This window comes from Balaenoptera physalus (genome assembly GCF_965194825.1).
Source record: "Balaenoptera physalus genome assembly, chromosome: 7".
NCBI classification, from domain to species: domain Eukaryota; kingdom Metazoa; phylum Chordata; class Mammalia; order Artiodactyla; family Balaenopteridae; genus Balaenoptera; species Balaenoptera physalus.
In genome coordinates this window covers 32,219,207-32,229,461 of record NC_138886.1, presented here as the reverse complement: position 1 = coordinate 32,229,461, position 10,255 = coordinate 32,219,207, and the positions used below count along the sequence as shown (strand labels likewise).

Genomic DNA, 10,255 nt, shown 5'->3' with positions numbered 1-10,255 from the left:
CGCAGCCGGCTAGGGGAGTCTCCCTCTTCTTGCCTGACAGCTTCACTTTCTTTGAGGTCTGGAGCTGGTGATCACACTGGCCCGTCATGGTATTTTCATTAAACAAAGCAGTTACTCAACAGGGGAAAAAGCCACAAAGGAGCAGAGCAACTGCTGCTGCACCCGTGATGCAAGTGCAAGATGAGCCCCGGGCCGCCACCGCCGCCTCGGCTCCTCCGTGACGTCCGGGAGGGGTATCCCCGGCTCTCAGGAAGTGGTGGCCGCGGGCGGCTCCGCCCCCACGCGACTCGGGGCTGGCCGGGCCGCGGGGTGGCGGGACGGCCGGGCCCGCCGGCTGGCGGGGATTGCCGTCCCACACCCGCGCACGCCCCAGGGGCCGCGCGTCCCGGGCCCTCCCCCGCGCCACCCCTGAGGGCAGGCTCCGCGCCCTGACTCGCCCTCCGCTCAAGTCACAGCCCGCGCGTCCCACTCTATCCCACAGCTCACACCCACTCACCCCGACCCCCTGCGCCGAACCCGGCCCAGCGTCGCCGGTCACCAGACTGGGTCGAGCCGAGTCCAAGATGGCGACTCCGCCCCCGCCCCCTCCGCACTCCCCGCGGGGTCTGGGCGCCCCCTCACGCGGCGAGCTGGCGCCCTAGGCCCGGCTAAAAATAGCCAGGCCCGACTATATTTGGTGCGGCCGGATCCCGGCGCGGCCGCGCGCACCCCGCCCCGCCCCGCCCCGCGCGCACCCGGCCCCGCCCCGCCCCGCCCCGCCCGGCCGAGAGCTGCTCTGAATGGAGAAGGGGCGGGGGTGACCGAGGGGAACCTACTCCGCTATCTGCCGCGCGCGCGCGGCGGCAGCGGCGGCGGCGGCGGGGCCCGGCCAACCGCCGAATTTAGTAACATTGCCTGCGTCAATCACGCGCCTCGCGTGCGTCAGCGCCGCGCGGCTCCAGGTCCTGCTACCCCCACCCGCCCGCCTTTGAATGGATGCAATGTAGCAGCGCCCTCCTTCCGTGTGAGACTGGATTGGAACCCGTGGCAGTGCAGAGGCTCTGTTCCTGTCCGCTAGGTCAACTTTCGTAGTACCATTCCAGGTCTTCTCCACACCACCCTGTCTGAAGTGGAAGTGGAAGTGGAGGCGAAGAAATACACCCATAGCATATGTATAATTCTAGTTTTGTTTCCAAGTTTCTTGTGGTAGCTCGAACCTTCGATTCTGAATTGTGTGCTCCGCCCCACACACACACACGCAAAGATTGTGACAGGTCAAAGACATAAATGTCACGTCTGATTCAAGCGGACCACATGGGGACCATGTCTGTCTGCATTGTTTCACTCAAATACTTTCTCCTCCTCAAAAAATCATTTTTAAAAGAGGTTGTTTTCACCCAGCTGCAACCTTTGGAACTAGGAGACTTTAATTCTGATAAAAATTTTTTGTGTTTTCAGCAAGAAATTCACACTTAAATTCATCACTTCCAGGAAGAAATTGCTCTCCCTAACAGAATCACCCAGGCTTTCAGCTCACCATTTCATAACAAATGTGTCCCAGGAGACCAGAGCAAATCCCGTAGCGAGGGACTGACTAATAAATCCTGTTGATTGATTTCGAAATGTTTAATTTGGGAGGTGGGAGGGGAGGCCCGTCTACAACCATCAAAAAGTGAAAGTGCGAACTGAGAGTTACATTTCTGATGGGAGGGGGTGATTTGCAAGTCAGACCCGCTCAGCTGTTCAACACGTGTGTGTTTGTTTTACACACAATAAGTAGTTTCTGCTGCAGCGCGCGCGGATGACGGATGTGCACTTAGTTGGGTTATAAAGTCCCGTTAGGAAACCCACACTTTAAGTGTAAAGAAATAAAACCTTATCTTCCAGAGCCATCGGTATCCCTGTGCGAAACACGCACCCAGCAAATGATGGGAGGAGGAGAGAGATTAGCCTAGGCGCAGGGAGCCAGAGAGACGTAAACAAGCTTTAGAACTGTTGCTTGGGGAAAGAGCAGCTGCACCTCGGGGAGTCTTCGGACTGGTGCCTGACTCCTGCACCCGCTGCCAGGTCACTCGGAGAAGCTGGCTGGCTGAGCCTTCCCTTTCGGAAGAGCTGTCCTCTCTCTTACCCCCTCGCCCTGGCTCCCTGCCTCGGGGCAGCCTCGGAGGCGCGCCAGTAGCACTCCTCCAGCTCTACTCCACCCGAGTCTGACAGCTGGGCGGTCCCGCCTGACCCGCGGGCGGGCCGCTGCACCCTCTTACAGAATAGCGCCCGGGCAAGCAGCGCGGTTGCAAACGGGTTGGCAGCGCGAGTCCGAAAGGCCCCCGGGCCGGGACTGGCCGCGCGGCACAGTTTCCATTGCGCTGCCCTGCAAATGGCCGGGGAACGCGCGCGCGCACACATGCACACACACCCCCTCCCTCGCACACGCGGAACCGGCTGGGCCAGGGGAGGGAGGAGGAGGGTGACGTAGCGTCCCATGGCGTCACATTGACGTCTCGCATTCCAGGCACTCTATGGAGAGGCCGCTAGGGCTCCTGTGGCATAAATGACGTGCCGAGAGAGAGAGCGAACGCGCAGCCGGGAGAGCGGAGTCTCCTACCTCCCGCCCCCCACCCCTCCAGCTCCTGCTCCTCCTCCGCTCCCCACACACAGACAAGCTCACACCCGCTCCCTCACTCGCACACACAGACACACGCGCGCACACACGCTCCTCACACACACTCCACTCTCTCCCGCGCGCTCACACACCTCTCGCCCTGCGCCCTCGCGGGTGCAGCGCTGCGCGGCAGGCGGACGCCCCTCCCGGTCTCACTTTGCAACGCTGACAGCGCCGGCGGTGGCTGTGGAGGTGGGAACAGAAGCGGCATCCTACCCCCTGGTCGCGGCCCGAGCCAGGACGCCCGCGGAACCCCTCGGCGGCGCTCTCCCATGAGTCGGGATCGCAGCATCCCCTGCCAGCAGCTCACTGCCTCTGGGAGCCGCTGGACTTCTACACCGCAGCCCTTCCGGGACAGCAACTGTGACTCCCGCCCCCCCCGCCGCCCCCAGTGCAGATTTCGGGGCAGCTTTCTAGAAACTCGCTCTAAAGACGGAACCGCCACAGCACTCAAGTACGTATGAGATTCGCTCAGTTAATAGGGGGACTTGCTAAAAAGTTGGCGCGCTGGGAAGCTTAGCTTCTGAAATTGACAACTTTGAGTGTGGGGTTTTCCCCCCTCGCCTCCTCGCTCCGGCTTTGCTCGCGGAGTCGCCGGCGGGTTCTGATCTGAAACTTTTCCCCCGTAGCGGGCCTGCGGGGATCTCTGGAGCTTGTGGGATTCCTCTCCCTACCCAAAGAGGCGAAAAGCCTCTAACAAAGAGGAGGACCGGGATTTGTGCAGTAGCAGCTCCAGCGATGTAATTCAGGGTATTTCGGCTCTAGTTGTCATGGTAATGATGCTCTAGGCGGCGGCGGCGGCAGCGGCAGGGAGTTGCAGCTCCGGTGATGAACGGCAGTAATTTTCCTGCCTTTTAACTAGGATTGAAAATAGGGGCTCCGGTGGGTCCAAGTTAATATGCCTAATGGTGACTCCGAGATGGTTGACTGGGAGGAAGCTTGGGAGGGAAGGGGCCTGGTCAGCAGCGGCCGGAGTTTGCAGCGGCGCTCCGAGGATCTCAGGAAAGAGGGCGTAATTGTAGGAATGTGGCTTATTGTATTGAAATGAGCCTGGGGCTCCACCAGGCACGTCTGCCTGGAGTCGCCGACTTGCCCGTTTACACTTTTCCCTTCGGAGGTAATCGGGTGTAATTGCCGACCCCAGTGCCCCGACACGCGTGGGAACGGTGTCCCTCTCCTCCGGGCCTTGAGTCGGTATGCGAGAGGCGTGTTTTACTCTTAACTGACAGAACTCGCGCTTTTGGAGAAGTTGCTCGTAGTGTTTTACTCTTCATAGAAATGAAAGTTCTCGGTGGTGAGAGGAGAGCGGTCAAGCGGGCGCAGCCTGCGGAGGCTGACTTCCAAAGGCACCTCTAGAACCTGTTGGAAGCTTGGGTCAGTCGTGAAGGAGAAAGCATTTGTCCCTTCATTCCAAAGACCGTTCTTGGAGATTGTCATTTATTTATTATGCCCACGGATTCTCCAGAGGGAAGAGCTGCAAGGAGTAGGGTAATCAGAAATCTCGGGCTATTATCCCAGAGCCCTAGGGTGCCAGGAGAGAGGTACAGGGCGCCCTTCAGTCATTTCATCGCGAATCCAATCCTGAATCTTCTTTTCCCACGACGGAGAAATATTTTATAGAACTGAGCTGGGGAAAGGAACAGCTGCCTAACGCGGCTGCTGAGCACAATGAATGAAGTTTGAGTTTATTCGAGTTCTCTTATCCGAGCAAGACGCTCGTAATGTGAATATCAAAGGCCCCTTAGGCCACAGCAGCCTCCACACCCGCTCCCTCCTCCCGAACCCCCCAACCCCCCACCCCCACCCCCGCTTCCCTGGGACCGTGCGCTCGCAGAAATTCTCCCCCGCGGTTTGTCTCCTCTCCCTCTGTCTTTCTGAGAATCTCTGTCTTTCCCTTTCTGTCGGTCTCTTCTCCACTCCTCCTGCCCCCGCCCAACCTCCGCCCCCGCTCCCCAGGGTTGGAAACTCCGTGGAGGAGCGCCGGTCACAATGGTGCGTTTCACGGTTTCCTTCACACACTTCACCACGGGGAGGGGAACACGGGGGTGTTCCTTTCGTCGGCCCACGAGAAAGAAAGGGGCTTTGACAGAGGTAGTTATTTCTTCCTAATTTACAACCCCGAGGCTCCGTGCTCCCGGCCGCGGCGGCCGCGAGCGGGAGCGGAGCAACGTGTTTCCAGGCGCTGCGGCTTCGCCTAGGTAACCGGTCTTTTCGGGGCGGGGGGTGGGTAAGGGGGGTGGAGAGCCGAGGGGCGCTCGGCTTGGCTGTAGGAAGTGCGGTGTGGCTCTTCCCCGCGAACGCCGGGCGCTCGAGAGGAGCCCCTTCCTTGGGGAGACGCTACCCTCGACCACCCCAGTCAGAGGCCTATCCTTGGAGAAAGACTCCGCTTGAAAGGCCGCGGAGAAGGGCGGGAATGCGGGCACCTGGAGGTGGTGGTGGGAGGTTGCCAGAGACTCCCACTGAAGATGCGGGAGTGACGGGAAGCGCAAGCTACAGCCGTGGGAAGATCCGCCCTTGCCTGCGCTAGGGCGAGCGCAGGTTTTCTGTAGTATCAGCTGGGGCTGGGGTTGGGGATGGCAAGGGAATCCCGCATTTCCTGGCCGTCGAGGGCTCCCCGGATCTGGGGGCTCCGATACCCTCTTTCCTTTAAGGCAAGCCCGGGGAGCAGGGGTGGCGGGAGACGAAACTTATCCGACACCCGCGGCCCGCGCACCCCCGAGGTTTTTGGAATTTTGGTAGTTTGGGGTTTTTTTTTTTCCGAGTCCCCGTTCCCATCCCTTAAGCTGCGAGTGGGTCCGGGCAAAGGGGGCGCTATAGGCCGGAGTTTGGGGCCGTGGGATCCTTACCCGAGGCCCGCCGAAATGCGCTTCTAGCTACAAAGTTTCGCTAAGGCTTTGCGCAGAGACGCTGGCCCCAGAGGCGCTCTCGGCGCCCTCCGGAATGTGCCCCCCTCCGGGTCGCCGGATGGCCCCGAGCCTCGAAGTCGCCCACCCTCTGGGACACCGCCCGCTGGGCGCAGGGGGCCTCCCTCCACTCTCACCACGAGCCGCAAACGCCAACCGCCTTGTGCCTCGTTTCCAGCGCCGGCCTATTTCCACTGTGTCCTTTTGTTTGCTTGACCCCTGGCCCCCGAAACTCGCGGCTAATAGAGGCGAAGCTCCATTAGCATTTAGAATGAAAAGCGCAGACTTTCTTAATTCCTCGGGGCATTCATGCATTCGTTCCGGACCCTGTGCCTTTCCTATGCAACGTGTAAAATTTGTATTTGAGGGGTGGGGGCGGGTGAAGTTGGAAAATATTTTCCGCTCGTGCACACTCACAGAATCCGATTCGGGCGGAACTCCTTCCTCAAGTGTTCTCCATTCTTCGGTTTTCATGACATCGTTAGCTTGGAACCAATTGTGGGGGCAGATAGATAAATTTCTGGGCGACGACTGGCTGCGCGTTTTTTTAGCCTCGGTTCGGGAACCACAAAACCGCGGTGAGTGCGGACAGCCTTTCCTCGGCTCCCCCAAGGCGCTGTGATGCTTGCTGCCCGGGGACTCCGGTCACCTTAAGCACCGCTTTCTTACCCTTCTAATTCTTTTGTAATTAATGCATTTCTAGAGATCTATTCAACCCTCACCGCCGTACGCCCAGTCCAGGCCGCGGTGACCCAGCGTGGTCTCACTGTGACCTTTGTCCTCTCTCCTGGTGCCCGCAGAGCCCACTGCGGAAGAGCGCAGCCCGGCAAGCCCCAGCCCTGAGACTGGACCCTCAGCGGAGCCGGGCAGCACCTCCGCTGCTTCGCCCCGCCGGACGTCCCCGCCTCCTCCACTCTCAGCCTCCGCTGGAGAGACCCCCAGCCCCACCATTCAGCGCGCAAGATATCCTCCAGGTAGGTCTGAAGGCACGACCCCTTATTCCTCCCGGGCTGGGATATGTGGGTGGGGGAGCCACATACCCAGCAAGCAGGCTGGTCGATTTGCCCAGCGCCAGGACAGCGAGTGACTGCTGGCCGCGAATTTCACAGCACAGGTGGCTTCCTTGCACGAATCTCCTCTGGATACCACACCCTGTTGCTACCTAGTGGAGCAGCCAGATTAAATTAATCGTATTGCTCAAAGATATTTTTCCTGAGAAAAATGCAAATACACCAACAGATTTCGATCTTTTATACATTTTAATGTCTTCATATTTGCTCTACTTTTAATGCTAATGCATTTAAGTTATGGGATCACTTCGAACAATGCAAAGCATTTTTGTTTGTATAAAACGCAAATCATTTGGGTGCAGACATTTGGATTATTGAAGCTCAAAGGGAAAGAGAGAAAGCATTTGAGCTGAAAACCAAGGAGTAAATTTGATTTGGGCAAAAGAAAGGATTGCAGGTTTGGCTTGTAATACCTCTTTATGCATTTGGTAAAGGGATACCAGGTACCTGGCCAAAGAGATGCAGATAAATAGAACTCAGTCCCAGCAAGCTCATCTTCTATCTGGAAACCTCAGAAAGACACAAAGAAGAGCAATAGGTAGGGATTGGCAAAGAAGAATGATAGAGAAGACTCATGGAGAAATCCAAGGGAGGAGAACAAATGAAACATCAGGCAGTGTTCTTTCTTTTAAATGACTAGCCTTTCATTTCACCCCAACAACTGGACAGCAGGATAAGTGCTCTTTTAACTTCAAACTAATGAGTGTTTGTAGGGCACTAGGGAAATAAAGGCTTGAACTGGCCTCTCCTCATCACTGCTTCTTCCACCAGGCCCTCAACACCTTTTTACAAGTCAAGATTTCATCCCATACATGTATGACTCAATCAGATTTGGAAATGTGGGTAAGAGAAAGATGTCAAAGGAAATGTGAAGTATTCACTTTTCTGTTAGTCACAACTTTTACCCCATAGACTCCAAAGACACGTTAAGCACGTGGTTTTCCTTTGGCTCAGAAAAACCAACCACCAGAAACTGCCCAGTTTACTATTTATATTTAGCCATAAAGAAAGGGAAATAATTAGATAAATTATCCACTAGATCCAATATTTCTCAGGGCTTTCTCATCCAGTTCAACCTCTCTGAACAATAGTAAGCACTCCAGATATCATTGTTTGGGGGCTGAAAGAAACTAAACCTATTAAGAAACTGCTTTCTTTTCTAGGGATGCTAATTCTTCTGTCATAAGAAAATATGTAGATAACTAACCTATTATGACGACTGTAAACTATTGTTATAAAGCAGCCACTGATATATTTTATTTCTTAGAATGGGGGAGAAATACACACACACACACACACACACACACACACACATATATAGCATATATGGCAGAGAGCAGGTTTGGTGGGTGTTTTGTTGCAGCTGCTGATCTTTTTCTTTGCAGATGGTACAAACTCCCCCGAGTCCATTTCCTGGACCTACGTTCCTACCTCACCACCTAGCTGGCTGAAATCATCAACAGGGGTCCAGTTTGAGCAGGCTGCTAGCCCTGCTTGGAGGAGTAGGGAGAGGGTGGGAGAAAGCAACCACAATGTGTGTGGGTAGCCTCAGTTGGCACTCATAAAATGTTAGAATGTCACTGGGCCAGTAAGTCCCATGTAGGACACCTTTTTTTTTTTTTTTTTCTTTTACTAACTCATAGGTTTACAAATCAAAGCGTGTGACTTGGGGGACCAGTGGTCTCTTTCACCCAAAAGAAACCAACACGGCCTTCACTGGATTTCTTCTTGTCCTCCCAATTTGTGGCTGAGGTCACTTCATTTAATCTCTAGGGCTCAAAACCACTTTTAAAAACACGACTGGGCTTATGAGGGAAGACATCAAAATTCACAGATACAGTGGAGGACAGGGCAAGGGAGGGAAGGTGGGCACAGAAGTCCTCAGGAGGCTGGGTTTTGGCAACCTGTGGCCCCTTTGGCAGTTTGTCAGGGATTCAACTTTCTTCCCAGGGGAAGAAGGAAGGAAGGAAGGGAGGAAGGAAGGAAAGAAGGAAGGAAGGGAGGGAGGAAGGAAGGAGGGAAGGAAGGACTCTAAGTCTATGCTACTAGAAGGTGGAAAGAATGTCACTTCCTCTCTATTTCCCATATTAGAGAGTGACAAGTCCATTGCTACCTATTAGCTAGGAAGAGTGCCGACTTGCTTCTGAGAGACCTTTTTCCTCTCCCTTGCAGGTATGCCCTGCGTGCAAGCCCAGTATAGCCCTTCACCGCCAGGTTCCAGTTATGCAGCACAGACATATGGCTCGGAATACACCACGGAGATCATGAATCCTGACTACTCCAAGCTGACCATGGACCTCGGCAGCACCGAGATCACGGCCACAGCTACCACGTCCCTGCCCAGCTTCAGTACCTTCATGGAGGGCTACTCGAGCAACTACGAACTCAAGCCCTCCTGCCTGTACCAAATGCAGCCGTCGGGGACCCGGCCTTTGATCAAGATGGAGGAGGGCCGCGCGCACGGCTACCACCATCACCACCATGACCACCACCACCACCACCATCACCAGCAGCAGCCATCCATTCCGCCCCCCTCCGGCCCGGAGGACGAGGTGCTGCCCAGCACCTCCATGTACTTTAAGCAGTCCCCGCCGTCCACCCCCACCACGCCGGGCTTCCCCCAGCAGGCGGGGGCGATGTGGGACGACACGCTGTCCTCGGCACAGGGCTGCATCGCACCCGGCCCGTTGCTCGACCAGCCGATGAAGGCGGTGCCCACGGTGGCAGGCGCGCGCTTCCCGCTCTTCCCCTTCAAGCCCTCGCCGCCGCACCCGCCCGCGCCCAGCCCCGCAGGCGGCCACCACCTCGGCTACGACCCGACGGCCGCCGCCGCGCTGAGCCTGCCGCTGGGAGCCGCCGCCGCAGGCAGCCAGGCAGCCGCGCTCGAGGGCCACCCGTATGGGCTGCCGCTGGCCAAGAGGGCGGCCGCGCTGGCCTTCCCGCCACTCGGCCTCACGGCCTCCCCCACCGCATCCAACCTGCTGGGCGAGAGTCCCAGCCTGCCGTCACCGCCCAACAGGAGCTCGGCGTCGGGCGAGGGCACGTGCGCCGTGTGCGGGGACAACGCCGCCTGCCAGCACTACGGTGTGCGCACCTGCGAGGGCTGCAAGGGCTTCTTCAAGGTGAGCGCTCGCCTCTTCCGGCTCCCTCTCCCCTCCGCAGCCAGCTTCCTCAGACACCCGCTCTAGTGAGCGTCTAAGCGGGCCCTTCCCGGTTTGAGAGGTGTAATGGTTATACTGTGCATTTCAGTAGCCTTTCCTAGCACCCTCACACCCACTTTCTCAGGGTTTTTAACTTGACGTCCATTACAGGAGGCCCAGACGGGCTTGAGGGGGCTGTGAACCTCCTGACTTGGCGTTACTTCCTGCTCATTTTTATGGAGAGAGCTTTCAGCAGATTCGCAAAGGGATCTGTGACCTCAAAATGCAAACACCTCACTGTGTTCCTATTCTGTCCATCCAGGATATCTGAGGGAATAGAGTCTGTGTGCCAGGCCCTGGGTATTTGTATCTCATTTAATCCTCCTAGTAAGAGCTAGGACTCTAGACTCAAACAGAACTGACATTGAATTTTGGTCACCCACTAGCTATTTTTACTAACTGCGTCTTGAATGTTTAATTATCCTTGTTTCACAGATGAGGAAA

At 56.5% G+C, this 10,255-nt stretch overlaps 1 protein-coding gene and 1 long non-coding RNA gene across 5 annotated transcripts in view; one reads left to right on the top strand and one right to left on the bottom strand.

Annotated features, from left to right (window-relative positions):
* The window catches only part of LOC309663976, a 307,408-nt gene extending 306,795 nt beyond the window's left edge, over positions 1-613 (bottom strand). For 2 of the 3 annotated variants that reach the window (XR_014265525.1, XR_014265526.1), the window contains exon 1: positions 497-613. This is a non-coding gene — a long non-coding RNA (uncharacterized lncRNA). Of the gene's footprint in view, positions 1-33; positions 380-496 lie in introns of those variants that run through there. The other variant, XR_014265527.1, reaches the window with a different exon arrangement.
* Positions 614-2,533: 1,920 nt separating this feature from the next.
* Positions 2,534-10,255, top strand: part of NR4A3 (nuclear receptor subfamily 4 group A member 3) — a 39,856-nt gene continuing 32,134 nt past the window's right edge. For both annotated transcript variants that reach the window (XR_014265716.1, XM_082469488.1), the window contains exons 1-3: positions 2,534-3,092; positions 6,342-6,515; positions 8,784-9,733. Coding sequence is in view for 1 of the 2 variants with exons in the window: in XM_082469488.1 (XP_082325614.1) it covers positions 8,786-9,733 (948 nt within the window). In the remaining variant the exon portion in view is untranslated. The remainder of the gene's footprint in view (positions 3,093-6,341; positions 6,516-8,783; positions 9,734-10,255) is intronic.